Source organism: Callithrix jacchus, chromosome 1, assembly GCF_049354715.1.
Source record: "Callithrix jacchus isolate 240 chromosome 1, calJac240_pri, whole genome shotgun sequence".
NCBI lineage: Eukaryota > Metazoa > Chordata > Mammalia > Primates > Cebidae > Callithrix > Callithrix jacchus.
Window position 1 is genome coordinate 185,754,829 of NC_133502.1, and position 18,841 is coordinate 185,773,669.

Here is an 18,841-nt window from a genome sequence, read left to right on the forward strand (position 1 = left end):
TCATTCTATAAGGCAAGCATTTTTCTGCTACCAAAGTAACATATATTACAAATAAAAGCAAACATATATTACAAGAAAAGACAACGAGAGACCAATATTCCTCATGGAGATGGATGCAAACATTCCTAACAAAATGAAAGCAAATATCTTTCACTACTGATACCATCTGGGTTCCCAAAAGATAACACATAATGTCCTGAACGTGCCCAATCTCGTCAGATCTCGGAAGCAAAGCAGGGTCGGGCCTGGTTAGTACTTGGATGGGAGATAACACATAATGACCAAGTAGAGTCCATCCCAAAATGCAAGGTTGGTTTTTCACAGAAACACTAAACGGTGTAATGCCTCACAGTGACTGATTAAAAAAGAAAAACCACGTGTTCATCTCAACAGAAAAGCTAGTTTTATAAATTCCAGCATACATTCCTGATAAAAATGTTCAACAAGCCAAGCATAGAAAGAAACGTCTTTATCTTTTTTTGTTTTCTGATGGAGTCTAACTCTGTCCCTGGAGTGCGGTGGTGCAATCCCTCCTGGGCTCAAGTGGTCCACCCGTCCTGGCCTCCCAAGGTGTTGGGATTTCAGGCATGAGCCACTATGCCCAGCCCCTTCGCCCATCTTAAAATCATTAATTTTTGTATTTTTAATAGAGACAGGGTTTTTCCACGTTGGCCAGGCTGGTCTCGAACTACCAACCTCAGGTGATCCACCGGCCTTGGTCTCCCAAAGTGCTGGGATTACCAGTGTGAGCCACCATGCCTGGCCGTATATTTCTTTCCTTCACAATGAGACCTCTGGTTCCCACCTCCATCAATGCATTCACTGTTCTGTTCTATGTCTTTTTTAAATATAATAGGCTCGATGGCGCTCACCTGTGCCTGGCCTGGTGCTGTGTGTGCCCTGCCTGTTCCCTGTGATAAAAAGTCTTGGCGATGCTTTGAGTCAGGTGGACTCAGCCCCATTGTGCGAATGAGGAAACAAACTCAGAAAGTGGAAGTGACTTGCCCTTTGAACCAAGGGAGGAGAAGTGGAGGAGGATGGTCCAGGGAGACCTGATATCCAAGTCCAAGTCCCTGACTCTCCAATAAGGGGGTTGTGTGAGGACAGAGGCTGGGGTCTGCCTCCCGGTGGATGGGCCCAGGCGCCTTTGGAAAACTTTATTAGATGAAAGAACAAACAAATGAATGGGCAGATAAGCAGTATGGACGCCATGCCTGTGTATGAGGAACCACCACAGAGAATTGTTTCTTTCTTTTTTTTTTTTTTAATTGAGACAGAGTTCCACCCTTGTTACCCAGGCTGGAGTGCAATGGCATGATCTCGGCTCACTGCAACCTCCACCTCCTGGGTTCAGGCAATTCTCCTGCTTCAGCCTGCTGAGTAGCTGGCATTACAGGCACATGCCACCATGCCCAGCTAATTTTTTGTAATTTTAGTAGAGACGGGGTTTCACCATGTTGACCAGGATGGTCTCCATCTGTCAACCTCGTAATCCACCCGCCTCGGCCTCCCAAAGTGCTGGGATTACAGGCGTGAGCCACCGCACCCGGCCCTATTTCAGTCTTTCTAAGAACAGGTAACTCTTTCCCTTGGGAGAAGAGAGCAGAGCTCCTGCCAGCCCCAGCCTCTCCTCTCCAGAGGCAGCCGTTCTGGCTGCAGTCACATGGCAGCTGTGTTCCAAACATCAGAACTGCCTGGGAGAGCTCTCCCACGTGCCTGCAGCCATGCTCCCTCGTCAACCAGGGTGCCATCTGGTGCCAGCTGCTAGCGTCCATGGGACTTACCTGACAACATCCTTGATGTCAAAGCCGGGCTGGCACCAGGAGTCCATGAGGGCCAGCAGCCTCCTCTGGAGGTCCGGGAAGCCGGCCACATAGCGCTCCACGAGGGCCACCTTGTCCTGGAGGAGCAGTGGGATACTCATCTGCCAGGGGGATGCACGGTTAGGTCACAGTCTCCGCCACCTCGGCCAAAACCCCACACTCACCTCCAACCAACCCAGAGTTAGCGGCCGCAGTGTCAGAACTAAAGGGGCCCAGAGGCTGTCCAGGCCCAGCAGTGCTTGCCCGGCCTGCCCTCGTGCTCACACACACCCACCCCAGGCTTCTGGTAGGTTCTGTGGCCACCGCCATCTCCATGAAGGCCTGGAGGCCCTAAGAGGCAAGGGGGACCCTGGGAAGCTCATTTGTCACCAAATATGGGGAGGTGGGACTGAGACAAACCAAGCACGTGACACCAGCACTGCCCCCAAGTGGCCCTCAAGCCCCACACGCTGTCGGTGCCTCCAGGAGGCCGCGGGGGTAGGGGGCTCCCTGGCTATGGTGCCGGACCTTGGGATACACCAGCCATTCCCTCAACAAGAACCAGGTCCCTTAGACAAAGCCCCTCAAAGAAGGCTCCTTACCTCCCTTCCCTACCTCCTCCGCCTCACAGGTGAGGCTGCCTGGAGCCAGACTGCGTGGGGCCCACCTACAGGGTGGTACCCTCAGGGACAGTTCTCGGGCAGAAGGCAAAGCCCAAGAATCCTCTCTGGCCCCAGCTCTTGCAAACCTAGAGTCTGCACCAATCCCCGGAGCACAGGGCCGAGGCCTTTGTGGTGTGGATACCCCTCCCTCTTTAGGGAGACCAGGATACATCCTGTCCCCACCTGGCCCTGCCCCAGTTCCACCTGTATCCCTGTGGTGGGGACAGAGTCCCAGTGTGGAAGCTTGTCCGGAAATTCCGTTAGACAGTTGACTGCTCCCCCAGCCCCCTGTGCAGTGGAGACAAGGAGCAGAAGAGGGTCCCAGAAGCATGTGGGCTGCATATCCTGAGAGGCACCTGGTGCCCACTCCAGGGAAGGGGTGGCCTGGCTGCTGCACAGAGCACTCAGGGCTTACAAGGACCGCTGGACACAGGGTGCCTGGACATGTGGCTGCGCCTGGCTGGGGTCAGCCCACCAGGAGGACTGGTCTGGGGGCTCCCGGTGGCCCTGCTTTCCCTTCCCTGAGGCTTGCTGGACTCCCCACCTCCACCAACACTATTTCCGGAGACCTGGGCATTATCCAAGTTTGAACCTGAACGATTTACATGAGAAAGACGTTCACCTTTTCAACATCAAGTTCTGGCTGCAGCTTCAACTTCGTGCCCAGCATGACTGCCTGGCAAACACAAAGGCACAGATTACTCAGGGCCTGGGAGGGGCCACCACCCTTCTGCACGGCGCAGCAGACTGTAAACCTCCCCGTGTCCACCCACGTGGCCCTCAGGCTGAGGGGCCTGACCTGGCAGACAATCCCCCCTGTGCTGAGTCCCGCTGAGCCCGGCCTTACATGAGCTGGAACAGACAGGAGGCCCAGGCTTGGCCTAAATGGGGCAGCAGGGACTTATGAGGTGCGGGCCACACAGCCTGGTCCATAGGGCCTTGCCCAGGGCTTGCTGATGAACCCACGGAGGGCAAGGAGGTGGCCTCCTACGTGACTCAAATGCTTGGGCCAGGGCTGAGGACCTCAGGGCAGGGTCTCAGCACACCCTGACGCCTGGGGGGAGGGGGGTCCTAGCTGTTCCCACGAGGCGGTAGACGGGCACCCCGTGAGCGCTCCCAGGCCACATTGTTGCGCTCGGGCACGGAGGGCCCTGACCACCCGCACGTACTGCGGTCCTGAGCTGCTATTAATAATTTCCATAAGACGCGCTCCCATAACCAGCAAAAATGACCCGCGAGGGCAGCCCGCGGAGCATCGGCGCCCCGCCCCCGCGCAGCCCAGAGAAAGGACCAAAATAGCGGCCTGGGAAAGCCTCGGCTCCGGCTTCCAGCCCCCGTGTGCGGGGTGGGGGCGCAGGTCCGGGAGCCTTTGCCTGCGCAGCGCTGACCCGGTGCCTCCACTGGCTGGCCGGCGTCCAAGAGGCTAGGCCTCCACCAGGCCCGCAGGGTGCAGGGCCTGGGGCTGGGGTCTCAGGGCCATGGGGAGGGGCGCAGAGCCTGGGGAGGAAGTCTCAGGCCCTTGGGGAGGGGCACAGGGCTGCGGATAGGGTCGCAGGGCCTGGGGAGAAGGGGGCTGGGTATCTCAGGGCCGTAGGGAGGAGCGCAGGGCCCGGGGCAGGGATCTCAGGTCTGTAGGGAGGGGCACAGGGCCGGGGTGGAGTCTCAGGGCTGAGGAGAGGAACGAAGAGCTGGGGCGGGGCCTCAGGGCTGAGGGGAGGAGCGCAGGGGCCCGGGGCGGGGTCTCATGGCTGAGGGGCCGTAGGGAGGGGCGCCGGGCCCGGGAGGTGGGCATAGGGCTGAGCGCAGGGGCCTCCACGCGAGGACCACCCCAGCAGTGACACCCGCGGCTTCATACAAGGGCCCTGACCCCTTCTGGATCAGGGATACCCTTGAGAAGCTGCCAGAGCTCAGGAAGCTGGGAGTGCAGGCCCGGACACCTTACCGCATTCAGAACCATGGGGTGGTCACGACTCCCCCTCCCTCTGCTCCTCCCACCCCATGTGGACACTGTCAGGTGCAGGGGGTGGAGGATGGGGCTGCACCCATCATGTCCTTAGGACCAGGCCCTCAGCAGGTGGGCGGGGGGGGCTGAGTGCCCAGCCAGGGCAGGTGGCCAGGGTGTCCCCTCACTGCTGCTGTACCCGGCCTTCCTCTGAGGACAGACTTCAGGCTCCAGGCCCTAGCCCTCAGTGGGTACCCCCCCATACATGACTCTTCTGAGCCCTAGAAGGCCTCAGGTTTGGGGAGGAACCTGGGCGGGGCTGGGTACAGCAGTGCTCCCCAGGTGGGCAGCTCGGCCTCCCTGTCCCGCAGGCTGCGACCCCGGGGGCTACCCTGTGTCCCCGGCTACCTTGCAACCCTGTCACAGGGGGTTCAAGGTACATAGCTGAAACCTTCTCTTCTCCACAGCCATTCAGAGCCCAGGGCAATCAAGTGTCTGGCCTGCAGGAACTCTCTAGGCGCCCAGGGCCTATTGTGGCCAGGGGGGCTTTCTGGACATGCAGGGGTCCTGGGGCCCCCAGCCCCTATGTCCACATTTTGTACCTGGAGCCTGGTGGGGGCTCGGGGCCTAGCAGCTCAGGGGACAGAACAAGGATAGCGTTCCCTCAGCTCCACCATGACAAGGGCAGTGCCTGGCTTCCATGGGTGGTCTTGGTGATGGTGATGGGGATGGGGACTGGGGGATGGCAGGTAGCAGACCAACCCCTCCAGGAAGCTCCCTGGCCTGGCCCCCATCTCAGGCTCTGGGGCTCCCGCATGGCCCTTTCACTGTGATCATGCCTGGCTTAGAATCAGTGTCTGGTCATTTCTGTCTAAATCTCCCTGGGAGAATGATGTGCAGCGGCCCACTGCCCATGCCTGGCCACTTGGGAAACTCAGCAGGCACAAAAAGTTCACCTGGCCCCAGAGCCAGGCCCAGGGAGCAGACAGCAGAAGGTGAAGAGTCGGGGACCTCAGGGGAGGAATGAGCTGGGGGCTGGGCCGTGAGGACAGATGGGCATGCTGGGCCCACCCTGCACCAGGTGGCACTTCCTGATCTCAGCTGCCTGGAGGATGGGAGGCACCCACTTGCAAGAGAGAGACGAGGCCGCCCAGCTGGGGGCTGGGGTGGGGCTGCAGAAACCTCTGGCCACACAGGCCCAGGAGCCACGGCTTTCAGGGAAAAAAAAAAAGAACAAGAAAATCCAGAGGGGCTGCGGTGCTTACCATCGGGAAGGGCATTCCCCGGCTCACCTGGGCCCCCACTTGGAGGGGCAGGAAGCCTGACAGGTGCCAGGTTTAGTGGCCGAGGAACCCAGTGATGGCCCTGCCTCCCACCTCTGCGTGGGCCTGGAGCCAAGACAGCCTTTTTTTTTTTTTTTAAAGCAAAGCTATCTTTTTACCTTGATAAGCTGTTTAAAAAATGTAAATAAAATAACTCAGCAGACAAAAGCAGGCATTCATCCTGCCCAGAGCCAGCCGCTGCCCTCGACATGAAATATCGCAGCACACTGAGTGCTGAGTCCCAGCTAATCCGAGCGGACAGGCCTGAATGCGGCCCCTTTCGGCCAGGCGCGGCGGTGGGCAGTGGAGCATGTATCGCCTGCCGGGCGGCCCCGCTTGGGACAATGGCTTTCTTCGCAGAAGGGGCCTGTGCGGGACAAGACCCCCTTTGTGTGGGGATTCCTGCCTCGGAGCGTGAGGGAGGCGCATTCAGCCGGCCCCAGACAGTCTTTGAAAGGCGCTGTAACAGAAGACGGGGAAACACTAGCCTGCCTTCTGCCTCCCTGCACTCTCCGCAGGCCCGGCCGCCATTCAGCCTCGCGCCACGTGAGCGGACCCTCCGTCCTGCATTGTCCCGTGCCAGCCATCGTGGCTTCTCAGCGCCATGCACCAGCCGTAAGAGGCCGGCAACAGTGCGGGGGTGGGGCGCGGTGCAGCTGACACTTGGCTCACTCTTCTGAGGGCCCAGCCAGGCAGCCCCGATACCTGCACCCAGGTTCCAATGCAGCTCCTCATGGCCGAGGGGGGTCTCACTGGAAAGAGGAACCCAGGGTGCCATTGTGACAGCCTCTGCCCCCATGCAGAGCCCTGAGTTTCAGCAGCACGCCCCTGAAGTAAGGGCCCTGACAAGGCGGGGTGCAGACTGATACCCCCGAATGCCGGCCTCCTTATACATGATCAATGTACCCTGAACCAAGCACCCCTGGACTCAGCAACCCCTGGACAGGTCACCCCCGGGCAGGGCACCCCCATGCTGAGTGCCCCCAGGCTGAGCACCACCAGGCAGGGCACCCAGGGGCAGGACACACCCAGGCAGGGCACCCCCAGGCAGGACACCCCAAGGAAGGGCACCCCCGGGCAGGACACCCCCAGGAAGGATGGCCCCAGGCAGGGCACCCCTGGGCAGGACACCCCCAGGAAGGATGGCCCCAGGCAGGGCACCCCCGGGCAGGACACCCCCGGGCAGGGCACCCCCAGGCAGGACACGCCCTGGCAGGACACCCCCAGGGAGGGCACCCCCAGGCAGGGCACCCCAAGGAAGGGCACCCCCGGGCAGGATGCCCCAAGGAAAGACAGCCCCCGGGCAGGACACCCCAAGGAAGGGCGCCTCCGGGCAGGACACCCCCAGGAAGGACAGCCCCCAGGCAGGACACCCCCGGGTAGGACACCCCCAGGCAGGACACCCCTGGCAGGGCACCCCTCGGCAGGACACCCCTGGGAAGGACACCCCCAGGAAGGGCACCCCTGGGCAGGACACCATCGGGCAGGGCACTGCCGGCCGTTTTTGCTGCACCTCCTGCTGCACCCTGGAATGTGCGCTGGGATCTGCAATCTCAGGGCACTGAGAATTCACAGGGGCCCCCTGCAGCTACAGGAACAGCTCAGAGCCACCCCAGGCAAGATGGTCACCTCCCTACTCACTGCAGGCCCCACCACTCCCCACTGCTCCCCACAAACCCAAGTCCAGCTGGCCAGGCTTGGAGGGTGGTGGCTGTGACTCCAGGGCCTGGTCTTCCTCTTGGAATCTTGGCTTACGAGTCAGCATTGCTCACAAAGGAAGCTCAGCAAACCTCCATGAACCCTAACATTCCACCAGTTCTTATCCAGACACCTGCAGCTCCAAACCCACACTTCTGCCACATGACTAAGACCTGACCCCCTAAGACCACAAGGGAGCAAAGTCGCCTCTCCTGACAGCAGCCGACAAGGGGCTGGATGCTGAGCAGACACATTTCACACCTGGTCCACTGTGTCGGGCACGACTGATACCCTGGCCCTGAGCCTCGTCCCGTGTCCACACTGTGCCTTGTGAGTGGGCCCCACTCGGGGTGCTGTGGGCGGCAGGGTTGGCACCAGCTGCTCCCACAGCCCCTCTGCTCAGCCTTTCCCAGGAGTGTTTCCTTCCGGGGAACGCAGAGAGCACCCAGTGCCCAAGAGGCTCAGCAGACGAACAAACACCCACAAAGGGCAGCCGCCTGCATGGTTCTGTGTAGGATTCTCGGGTGCAGAGACTCATTGGCATGGTGGGCGTGGCTGGACCAAAGCTCAGGGCCAGGCCCACCTAGGACCCTGTGAGTTTGGGGACCCAATGGGAGCCAGGAGTTGGGAGGAAAGGACTCATGGGTGCCAGGAGTCGGTGGGGGAGACCAGGCCTGAGACTGGCTATGCTCTGACATTCCTGTCGGCTCAGGCAGCCTGAGGGCTCCTGGGACCCTGCACCCCACGCACAGCTGATGGGCTTCCCACTGCCAGGTCCTTGATTCCTCCATGCAGACCAGAAGCCCCACACAGCCTCCATCATGCAGGCGGCCCTAAGCCAAGCGCATCCCTGCCCCGCCGCCCGAGAAACCCTTTCCCCATGGGCCACTCACTTCTCTGAACCTGCCCTCGTGGTAGAGGCGGTGGACGTGCTCCAGCAGGCAGCTCTGGTCTGCATCCTGTAGCTGGAAGATGCTGGCGAGTGGCGCTGCAAGGCTGGAGGGGCTCTCGGTGAGGACCCTGACTGCTCGGGCCTGCAGCTGCTCCAGCCTCGGGCTGTGCTGGAAGAGCCGAGACCCAGCCTTACTGGACGAAATACCTAGGGGCTGAGCCATGGGGCTGGCTGGGGCAGGCCTGTCCCAGGGAGGCAGCATCTGTTACTGTGGCTGTGTGCGGGCCTCGGGCGGCTGCAGGGCTGGGGCATGGGAGGGGTGAGACCGGTCTCAGCATGTGGTTGTCAGGGGGCTGAGGGTGAAGCCCACAGCCTGGGCCTTGACCACAGCCCCCAGCACCCCTCTGCCCTTCCCCGGCTCTTCCCCTTGCCCTTCCCTGGCTTGCTCAGTGGGCTGCAGAGGCCTGGGCAGGAGGGTGCCAGGTCCACTGTGCTGAGGGCTGGGGCAGAAGGGTCATAGAGCCCACGGGCACACCTGGGCTGGGCCAGGGCGTGGCTGTGCCCGTAGCCAGCACTGCAGCTGGTGGGAGATCCAGGCCTCCAGGGAGGGGCCCTTTCCCCGCCAGCCCCGGCTGCTCTCCAGCATGTCCAGAAGCCCGGCCAGGGGGTCGTCCAGGGCAGCAAACCCCCGCCAGGCTTCTTCCTGGAGCTGTGGAGACACAAAACAACATTGTCACTTTGTCTTGCACTCAAAGCCTCCTGGCAAGGCCTCCCCACCGCACAGAGGTTTTAAATTTTTAATCCATTCAGAAGGTAACTGTGGCCATTCAGCCGCCATCCGCACCTCTGTGACTTCATGCTGCCAGGATTCCATTCTGGTCCACTGCCTCCCAGGCCACCAGGGGCGGCGGTCATTGTCCGAACTAGTCATCCCACAAAGCCAGAGGGCCTGTTCTCCAGGCAGGCAGAAGGCTGAGCTGTGAGGCGGCCACAGCCCAAGCAACAGGTGACAGGTTCATAAGTCACTTCACCTGCAGCGCCGGCAGGACACGGGCCAGGCCTGCCCTCAGCAGGCAAAAGAAACCGAGAGGCAAGAACCAATACTCACACTGAAAAGCACCTTTTATTCGCTTTTATATCCCTGACATGCAGAAGATTCAGAAATGGGTAAGAGGTGGAAGAAGAGAAGCAAAGCATCGGTTTTGGTCTCTGGCTTCTGGAAGATTCTAAAGCAAGTTGGCCCTCGCTGCTGCATGGCAGCCTCAGCGGCGCAGTCCTCTGGGGACAGCAGCAAGTGAGTCAGCTGTGATTCACTTCAAGCCCAGCCACTACTTATGGACGGTTCCGCAGGCGGAATCATAGGCACTAAAGGGCTGGACGGGTTCGCAGCTCAGCACTCGGGACAGGGCGCAGCAGATGACAGCCATGCAGGTGGGCAAGAGGGTGAGTTTCCAGCTGCCAGCACTGGCCAGAGGACACCCCCAGAGCTGGGGCAGGCTGCAGGCTGGGAGTGTGGGCCGTGCTGCTCTGGCCCTGGCGATGTGGATGGTGCCCTCCATGGAGCTCCAGAAGCCACATCCCGAGGCTGCGACGAACCTTTGAATGCACCAGGAGCCACATCCCCAGGCTGCGACGCAGCTTTGAATACACCAGGAGCCACATCCCCAGGCTGCAACGCAGCTTTGAATGCACTGTGCACCGGGGTCTTTGCAAGCTTACTGAAACAAAAGGCAGATTCTGGAAGCCGGCACTGTACAGCTCTCCCCAAACACCTGGGACCCGGCACTGGACAGCTCTCCCCAAACACCTGGGACCCGGCACTGGACAGCTCTGCCCAAACACCTGGGACCCGGCACTGGACAGCTCTCCACAGAAACACCCGGGACCCGGCACTGGACAGCTCTGCCCAAACACCTGGGACCCGGCACTGGACAGCTCTCCACAGAAACACCCGGGACCCGGCACTGGACAGCTCTGCCCAAACACCTGGGACCCGGCACTGGACAGCTCTGCCCAAACACCTGGGACCCGGCACTGGACAGCTCTGCCCAAACACCTGGGACCCGGCACTGGACAGCTCTCCACAGAAACACCCGGGACCCGGCACTGGACAGCTCTGCCCAAACACCTGGGACCCGGCACTGGACAGCTCTCCACAGAAACACCCGGGACCCGGCACTGGACAGCTCTGCCCAAACACCTGGGACCCGGCACTGGACAGCTCTCCACAGAAACACCCGGGACCCGGCACTGGACAGCTCTGCCCAAACACCTGGGACCCGGTACTGGACAGCTCTCCACAGAAACACCCGGGACCCGGCACTGGACAGCTCTGCCCAAACACCTGGGACCCGGCACTGGACAGCTCTCCACAGAAACACCCGGGACCCGGCACTGGACAGCTCTGCCCAAACACCTGGGACCCGGCACTGGACAGCTCTCCACAGAAACACCCGGGACCCGGCACTGGACAGCTCTGCCCAAACACCTGGGACCCGGCACTGGACAGCTCTCCACAGAAACACCCGGGACCCGGCACTGGACAGCTCTGCCCAAACACCTGGGACCCGGCACTGGACAGCTCTCCACAGAAACACCCGGGACCCGGCACTGGACAGCTCTGCCCAAACACCTGGGACCCGGCACTGGACAGCTCTGCCCAAACACCTGGGACCCGGCACTGGACAGCTCTCCACAGAAACACCCGGGACCCGGCACTGGACAGCTCTGCCCAAACACCTGGGACCCGGCACTGGACAGCTCTGCCCAAACACCTGGGACCCGGCACTGGACAGCTCTCCACAGAAACACCCGGGACCCGGCACTGGACAGCTCTGCCCAAACACCTGGGACCCGGCACTGGACAGCTCTCCACAGAAACACCCGGGACCCGGCACTGGACAGCTCTGCCCAAACACCCGGGACCCGGCACTGGACAGCTCTGCCCAAACACCTGGGACCCGGCACTGGACAGCTCTCCACAGAAACCCCCAGAACCCGGCACTGGACAGCTCTCCCCAAACACCCAGAACCCGGCACTGGACAGCTCTCCCCAGAAACCCCCAGAACCCGGCACTGGACAGGTCTCCCCAAACCCCCAGAACCCGGCACTGGACAGGTCTCCCCAAACCCCCAGAACCCGGCACTGGACAGCTCTCCCCAAACACCCAGAACCCGGCACTGGACAGCTCTCCCCAAACACCCAGAACCCGGCACTGGACAGCTCTCCCCAAACCCCCAGAACCCGGCACTGGACAGGTCTCCCCAAACCCCCAGAACCCGGCACTGGACAGCTCTCCCCAAACCCCCAGAACCCGGCACTGGACAGCTCTCCCCAAACACCCAGAACCCGGCACTGGACAGCTCTCCCCAGAAACCCCCAGAACCCGGCACTGGACAGCTCTCCCCAGAAACCCCCAGAACCCGGCACTGGACAGCTCTCCCCAGAAACCCCCAGAACCCGGCACTGGACAGCTCTCCCCAGAAACCCCCAGAACCCGGCACTGGACAGCTCTCCCCAGAAACCCCCAGAACCCGGCACTGGACAGCTCTCCCCAGAAACCCCCAGAACCCGGCACTGGACAGCTCTCCCCAGAAACCCCCAGAACCCGGCACTGGACAGCTCTCCCCAAACACCCAGAACCCGGCACTGGACAGCTCTCCCCAGAAACCCCCAGAACCCGGCACTGGACAGCTCTCCCCAGAAACCCCCAGAACCCGGCACTGGACAGCTCTCCCCAGAAACCCCCAGAACCCGGCACTGGACAGCTCTCCACAGAAACCCCCAGAACCCGGCACTGGACAGCTCTCCACAGAAACCCCCAGAACCCGGCACTGGACAGGTCTCCACAGAAACACCCAGAACCCGGAACTGGACAGGTCTCCCCAGAAACCCCCAGAACCCGGCACTGGACAGTTCTCCCCAGAAACCCCCAGAACCCGGTACTGGACAGCTCTCCACAGAAACACCCGGTACCCAGCACTGGACAGCTCTCCCCAAACACCCAGAACCCGGCACTGGACAGTTCTCCCCAGAAACCCCCAGAACCCGGTACTGGACAGCTCTCCACAGAAACACCCGGTACCCGGCACTGGACAGCTCTCCCCAAACCCCCAGAACCCGGCACTGGACAGCTCTCCCAAACACCTGGGACCCGGCACTGGACAGCTCTCCCCAAACACCCGGGACCTGGCACTGGACAGCTCTCCCCAAAAACCCAGGTCCCGGCACTGGACAGCTCTCCACAGAAACACCCAGGTCCCGGCACTGGACAGCTCTCCCCAAACACCCAGAACCCCGCACTGGACAGCTCTCCACAGAAACACCCGGAACTCGGCACTGAACAGGTCTCCACAGAAACACCCGGAACCTGGCACTGGACAGCTCTCCACAGAAACACCCGGGACCTGGCACTGGACAGCTCTCCCCAAACACCCAGGTCCCGGCACTGGACAGCTCTTCCCAAACACCCAGAACCCGGCACTGGACAGCTCTCCACAGAAACACCCGGAACTCGGCACTGAACAGGTCTCCACAGAAACACCCGGAACCTGGCACTGGACAGCTCTCCACAGAAACACCCGGGACCTGGCACTGGACAGCTCTCCCCAAACACCCGGGACCCGGCACTGGACAGCTCTTCCCAAACACCCAGAACCCGGCACTGGACAGCTCTCCACAGAAACACCCGGAACTCGGCACTGAACAGGTCTCCACAGAAACACCCGGAACCTGGCACTGGACAGCTCTCCACAGAAACACCTGGGACCCGGCACTGGACAGCTCTCCCCAAACACCCGGGACCTGGCACTGGACAGCTCTCCCAAACACCTGGGACCCGGCACTGGACAGCTCTCCACAGAAACACCCGGAACCCAGCACTGGACAGCTCTCCCCAAACACCCGGGACCCGGCACTGGACAGCTCTCCACAGAAACACCCGGAACCCAGCACTGGACAGCTCTCCCCAAACACCCGGGACCCGGCACTGGACAGCTCTTCCCAAACACCTGGGTCCCAGCACTGGACAGCTCTCCACAGAAACACCCGGAACCCAGCACTGGACAGCTCTCCCCAAACACCCGGGACCCGGCACTGGACAGCTCTTCCCAAACACCTGGGTCCCAGCACTGGACAGCTCTTCCCAAACACCCGGGACCCAGCACTGGACAGCTCTCCCCAAACACCCGGGACCCGGCACTGGACAGCTCTTCCCAAACACCTGGGTCCCAGCACTGGACAGCTCTCCACAGAAACACCCGGAACCCAGCACTGGACAGCTCTCCCCAAACACCCGGGACCCGGCACTGGACAGCTCTTCCCAAACACCTGGGTCCCAGCACTGGACAGCTCTTCCCAAACACCCGGGACCCGGCACTGGACAGCTCTCCCCAAACACCCGGGACCCGGCACTGGACAGCTCTTCCCAAACACCTGGGTCCCAGCACTGGACAGCTCTTCCCAAACACCTGGGTCCCAGCACTGGACAGCTCTCCACAGAAACACCCGGAACCCAGCACTGGACAGCTCTCCCCAAACACCCGGGACCCGGCACTGGACAGCTCTTCCCAAACACCTGGGTCCCAGCACTGGACAGCTCTCCACAGAAACACCCGGAACCCAGCACTGGACAGCTCTCCCCAAACACCCGGGACCCGGCACTGGACAGCTCTTCCCAAACACCTGGGTCCCAGCACTGGACAGCTCTTCCCAAACACCCGGGACCCGGCACTGGACAGCTCTCCCCAAACACCCGGGACCCGGCACTGGACAGCTCTCCCCAAACACCCGGGACCCGGCACTGGACAGCTCTTCCCAAACACCTGGGTCCCAGCACTGGACAGCTCTCCACAGAAACACCCGGGACCTGGCACTGGACAGCTCTCCCCAAACACCTGGGACCCGGCACTGGACAGCTCTTCCCAAACACCTGGGTCCCAGCACTGGACAGCTCTCCACAGAAACACCCGGAACCCGGAACTGAACAACTCTCCACAGAAACACCCGGAACTCGGCACTGGACAGCTCTCCACAGAAACACCCGGGACCTGGCACTGGACAGCTCTCCACAGAAACACCCGGGACCCGGCACTGGACAGCTCTCCACAGAAACACCCAGGTCCCGGCACTGGACAGCTCTCCCCAAACACCCGGGACCCGGCACTGGACAGCTCTTCCCAAACACCTGGGTCCCAGCACTGGACAGCTCTCCACAGAAACACCCAGGACCCAGCACTGGACAGCTCTCCCCACAGACACCTGGAACAGCTGTGGAGCACATGCAGGTGAGTGCGTAAGGAGATCTCAGAACTGTCTTGGAGGGTGTGACAGCTGCAGGGGTGGGAGGCAAGGCTGGAAAGTAGAGACTCCAAAGGAGACCCCTTGTGGAAAGTGCAGGCAGAGAGGGAAGAAGGCAGCTTGTCTGTCCAACAGGACTCAGGGAAGAAAAGGAAAGCCGCCCTTAAACAAAGCCAGTAAATCCCACGCATCTGGAACTTGAAGGTGCTCCAAAAAGTTAGATCTAGACCTAGAGAGTTCTAGCTTCGGTGAGTTCTAGCCCTGCTGACTTCTAGCTCTGCTGAGTTCTAGCCCTGCTGAGCTCTAGCCCTGCTGAGTTCTAGCCCTGCTGACTTCTAGCTCTGCTGAGTTCTAGCTCTGCTGAGTTCTAGCTGTAGTGATTTCTAGCTCTCGTGAGCTCTAGCCCTGCTGAGCTCTAGCTCTGCTGAGTTCTAGCTGTAGTGCGTTCTAGCTCTCATGAGTTCTAGCCCTGCTGAGTTCTAGCTGTAGTGATTTCTAGCTCTCGTGAGTTCTAGCCCTGCTGAGCTTTAGCCCTGCTGAGTTCTAGCTCTAGAGAATTGTAGCTCTAACTAGTTGGCAGAAACAAAGCAATAATTCTTTAACCACTTTGCCAGGACATGCAGGCCCTAGGTCAGCAGAGGGAAAAAGTTTCACTGAATGAGGTCAATGAAAATTTACAAAACACACAAGGAAGCAAGCCACCATGAGTGACAACCCCAAGTAAGCTGGTCAAAGCTCTGAGAATGTGGAGTAATGGGACATGGATTTGGGAATGTGTAACCAGCGTCCCCATTTTCCTAAGAGACAATTTGCTTCTGTTCATGTGTTAGCCACGGAAAAGGAGGAAGCTCATACAGGCTTCCACGTGGACAAGCCTTGATGTCATGCTAAGTGAAAAGCAAGTCACAAAAGACCCCATGTTACATGACCGCATATGTGTGAACTGTCCAGAAGTGGCAAATCCAGAGGCAGAAAGCGAATGAGGGTGGCCGGGTCCAGGCTGAGGGAAATGGGGCATCTGTGTGAGGGGTACGGGGTTTGTGGGTGAGTCTGGGGCTGAGGGGAATGGGGTGACTCTCTGAGGGGTATAGGGTTTTCGTCTGAGTCAATCAAACTTTCTGAAACCAGAAGAGGTGTATATTGTTGTGAAGATGCTGAAAAGATTCACAAAGCACCACACTGTGGATGTGCTCAATGCCACTGAATTGCTCATTTCAAAATAATTAGGCTTACATTTTGTGCATCTTACCCCAATAAAAAATTAAATTAGGCCGGGCGCGGTGGCTCACGCCTGTAATCCCAGCACTTTGGGAGGCTGAGGTGGGTGGATCATGAAGTCAGGAAATCGAGACCATCCTGGTCAACACAGTGAAACCCCGTCTCTAATAAAAATACATAAATTAGCTGGGCATGGTGGCATGTGCCTGTAGTCCCAGCTACTCAGGAGGCTGAGGCAGAAGAATCGCTTGAACCCAGGAGGAGGAGGTTGCAGTGAGCTGATATTGTGCCACTGCACTCCAGCCTGGGTGACAAGGGTGAGACTCTGTCTCAAAAAAAAGAAAAAAAAAAGCAGATGCCCAGTGGCCTGCTGATTTATGCGTATGCCCCGTGGCCTGCTCTGATTTATGCAAATACTCCGTGGCCTGCTCTGATTTAAGCGGATGCCCCGTGGCCTGCTCTCACCCAGGTTTGTTTCTGTCACCCCTGGAGCTCCGTGGCTGCTGTTCTGACCCCACCCGCCTTCCCTCACTCCTGAAACCAGCCCGGTAACCCTTCTGCAAAATCCTAGCTCTCCAGGCCCCCGGCCAGGTCCTCCCCTCCAGGCCCCGGTGGCAGCTGTGTCCCTTTTGTGCCCTTGCTGGCCAGCGTGGTGACACACGGACCCAGTGCCCACCGCACCCCCGCCGGCCCCAGGGCCAGCCCCTTGTGGTGGGAGACGCCAGTCTGGGCCCAAGCATCTCCCTCCAGCTCCTGCCCTTATCTTGGTGGCCTTAATGGACTTGTCCAGGAACCCTGGGACTCATGGCTCTGAGACTGGGCTTCCCTTGCCCTGCCTGCTCCCTCCTGGGATCCCCATAAAGAAGAGGAAGCCATCACACCCACCCTGCCTTCTCCTCCTCCCTCTGAGCCCTGCCACTCCCCCTCCCTGTGCTGGTGGCCAGGCCCCTCACTGGCCTTCATTCCTCCATTCCCAGGTCACCCTCAGCTACAAAGAGCCCCCTGCTGTGCATGGAGGAAACAACGTGAGTCCCCCTCCACCCCAATGCCCCTCCAGGAATCCCCCCTCAATGCCTCCTCCCCACTGGTATCCCCGCTCCTCCCTGCTGCTCCGGCATCCCCTGCAGCTGAGCTGTTGGCTCCACTCATGGCTTTGGTGGGTGGGGCGGGGGGGGGGCGTCCCATGAGCTCAGCAACACCAGAAGTCCCCCTGAGGGGCTGTTAGGACAGGACCACCCTGGCTGGGTGCAGTGCCTCATGCCTGGAATCCCAGCACCGTGGGAGGCCAAGACAGGTGGATTGCTTGAGGTTAGAAGTTCGAGACCAGCCTGGCCAACATGGTTAAACCCCATCTCTACTAAAAGTACAAAAACTAGCCAGGTGTGGTGGCTTGTGCCTATAATCCCAGCTACTTGGGAGGCTGAGGCCTGAGAATTGCTTGAACCCGGGGGGCGGCGGTTACAGTGTGCCACTTCACTCTAGCCTGGGCAACAGAGTAAGACCCTGTCTCACCAAAAAAAAAAAAAGACAGGGCCACCTGACCACTGGGTACTGAGCAGTGGGCTGGGAAGGGCCAGTGAGCCAGGGAGCCCCACTCTGGGACTGCGTCTACTCCAGGCCCTTGCCCACACCAGCCTGGCCTCTTCCTGTCCCTCTCTGGCCGTCCTCACCCATCCAAGGTGCTTGCTGCCTCTGCTCTCATTTTAGAGGAACACCCAACAGCCCTCCCAGAACCCCCAGTCCCATTTACCCCCTTTATACTGCAAAGCGCCCTCAAAGAGTTCTCCAAAACCCTAATCTCATCTCCCTCCTCTAGGGGCCCCAGGTGTCTGTGCCACCAAATGGGGGTCCCCAGGATCTCCATGTGCAGCTGGCTCTAGGGTCAGGCTTCTCCTCAGCACCCAGGACCCCCAAGGACCCCATCTTCAAGGCTCCTGGCCCACCCAGGGCCACTGGACATGTGGCCTTTGCCAACTTGCTAGAACCTGGGTGAGCTCGGGCAGAGAAACTCGATGGAAGCGGAAGGAGAGGTGAGAGTGGCACACCCCCCGGGAAGACGGAACTCGACGGTCTCATGACCATGAGTGAAGCCCAGAGCCGATCGCAGCCCTGTTTGTTTAGAATCAAGCACTGCTCAGAGGAGACGCCATAACAAACAAACGTCAGGATGTCGGGAGGAAAGGAGTGGACCCACAGCTCAGACCTGTGGGGGCGGAGGGTGGGACTGGAGAGGCTCACACCCCACGTGCAGATGCCAAATGCGAGGAGACTGAGCATCACAGACGAAGGTCCCACAAGAGAGCTTGGAAACAACAGCAGAGGGAAATCTCAGGCAAGGACAGATTCACAAGCCACAGACAGAGACTCACAAGCCAGAGATGGAGATCGACAAGCCAGAGGCCCAGAAAGCCACTCTACCGATGGGAAGTGAAATCTGGCAGGGGCAGGTTCAGGAGAGGGGCAGATGCAGGAGGAGCAGCGCCAGGGCTGGGGCTGGAGGGTAGCCCTGGGGCTTGCTGGGTGACCTCGGCCAGCAGACAAAGCACTCAGGAACTGGCAGCCTCCTGTACACGGGACGTTGCTGCTAAGGAGCTAGAATCTGCATCTGCCCCCAACCCGCCCCCCGCCCCTGTGGCCAGCCTCCCTCTGCAGCCTCTCCCTGGCCTCTTCCACCCGGCCTCCTGCCCTGCTCAAGCCTCCCCGCCCACCCCCCCCCGGCTTCCTAAGGCCTCCCTGTCCTGAATGCCTGCTCTAACGATCACCCGGGCTTGGGTGCCAGGGCCTCAGGCCTGGCAGCGCTGGTGACAGCCGAGTCCCTGTAGGTGAGTGGCCCCTGCGCCTCTCTGAGGTGACCTCAGAGGCGCTGCTGGGCCATGGGCGCTGCTGGGTGGGTCTTCCCCACCCCAGGGCCATGAGGAAGACCGCCCCTCACAGGCCACCCTGGATGCAGTCTGTGGCAGCCTCTACTGCAGGACCCTGTGGCCATGGGGGGGCCCGCACAGCTTCC

The 18,841-nt window shown here is 60.4% G+C and overlaps 2 protein-coding genes across 32 annotated transcripts in view; one reads left to right on the plus strand and one right to left on the minus strand.

Moving 5' to 3' along the window:
* Positions 1-18,841, minus strand: part of EXD3 (exonuclease 3'-5' domain containing 3) — a 102,133-nt gene that overhangs the window by 47,758 nt on the left and 35,534 nt on the right. For 18 of the 31 annotated variants that reach the window (XM_078332902.1, XM_078332900.1, XM_078332895.1 and 15 more), the window contains 4 exons: positions 8,854-9,027; positions 8,320-8,487; positions 3,087-3,140; positions 1,785-1,924 (listed from right to left, as the gene is read on the minus strand). In XM_078332902.1, coding sequence (XP_078189028.1) covers positions 1,785-1,924; positions 3,087-3,140; positions 8,320-8,487; positions 8,854-9,027 — 536 coding nt within the window. The remainder of the gene's footprint in view (positions 1-1,784; positions 1,925-3,086; positions 3,141-8,319; positions 8,488-8,853; positions 9,028-18,841) is intronic. The other 13 variants (XR_013520404.1, XR_013520403.1, XM_078332901.1 and 10 more) reach the window with 1 other exon arrangement.
* Positions 9,653-17,972, plus strand: LOC118145676 (uncharacterized). Its single transcript, XM_078362508.1, has 7 exons — positions 9,653-10,070; positions 11,330-12,075; positions 12,124-12,539; positions 12,612-12,757; positions 12,847-14,603; positions 16,812-16,859; positions 17,651-17,972. The coding sequence occupies exons 1-7, from the start codon at positions 9,653-9,655 to the stop codon at positions 17,825-17,827; spliced, it is 3,708 nt and encodes a 1,235-aa protein (XP_078218634.1). The 3' UTR covers positions 17,828-17,972.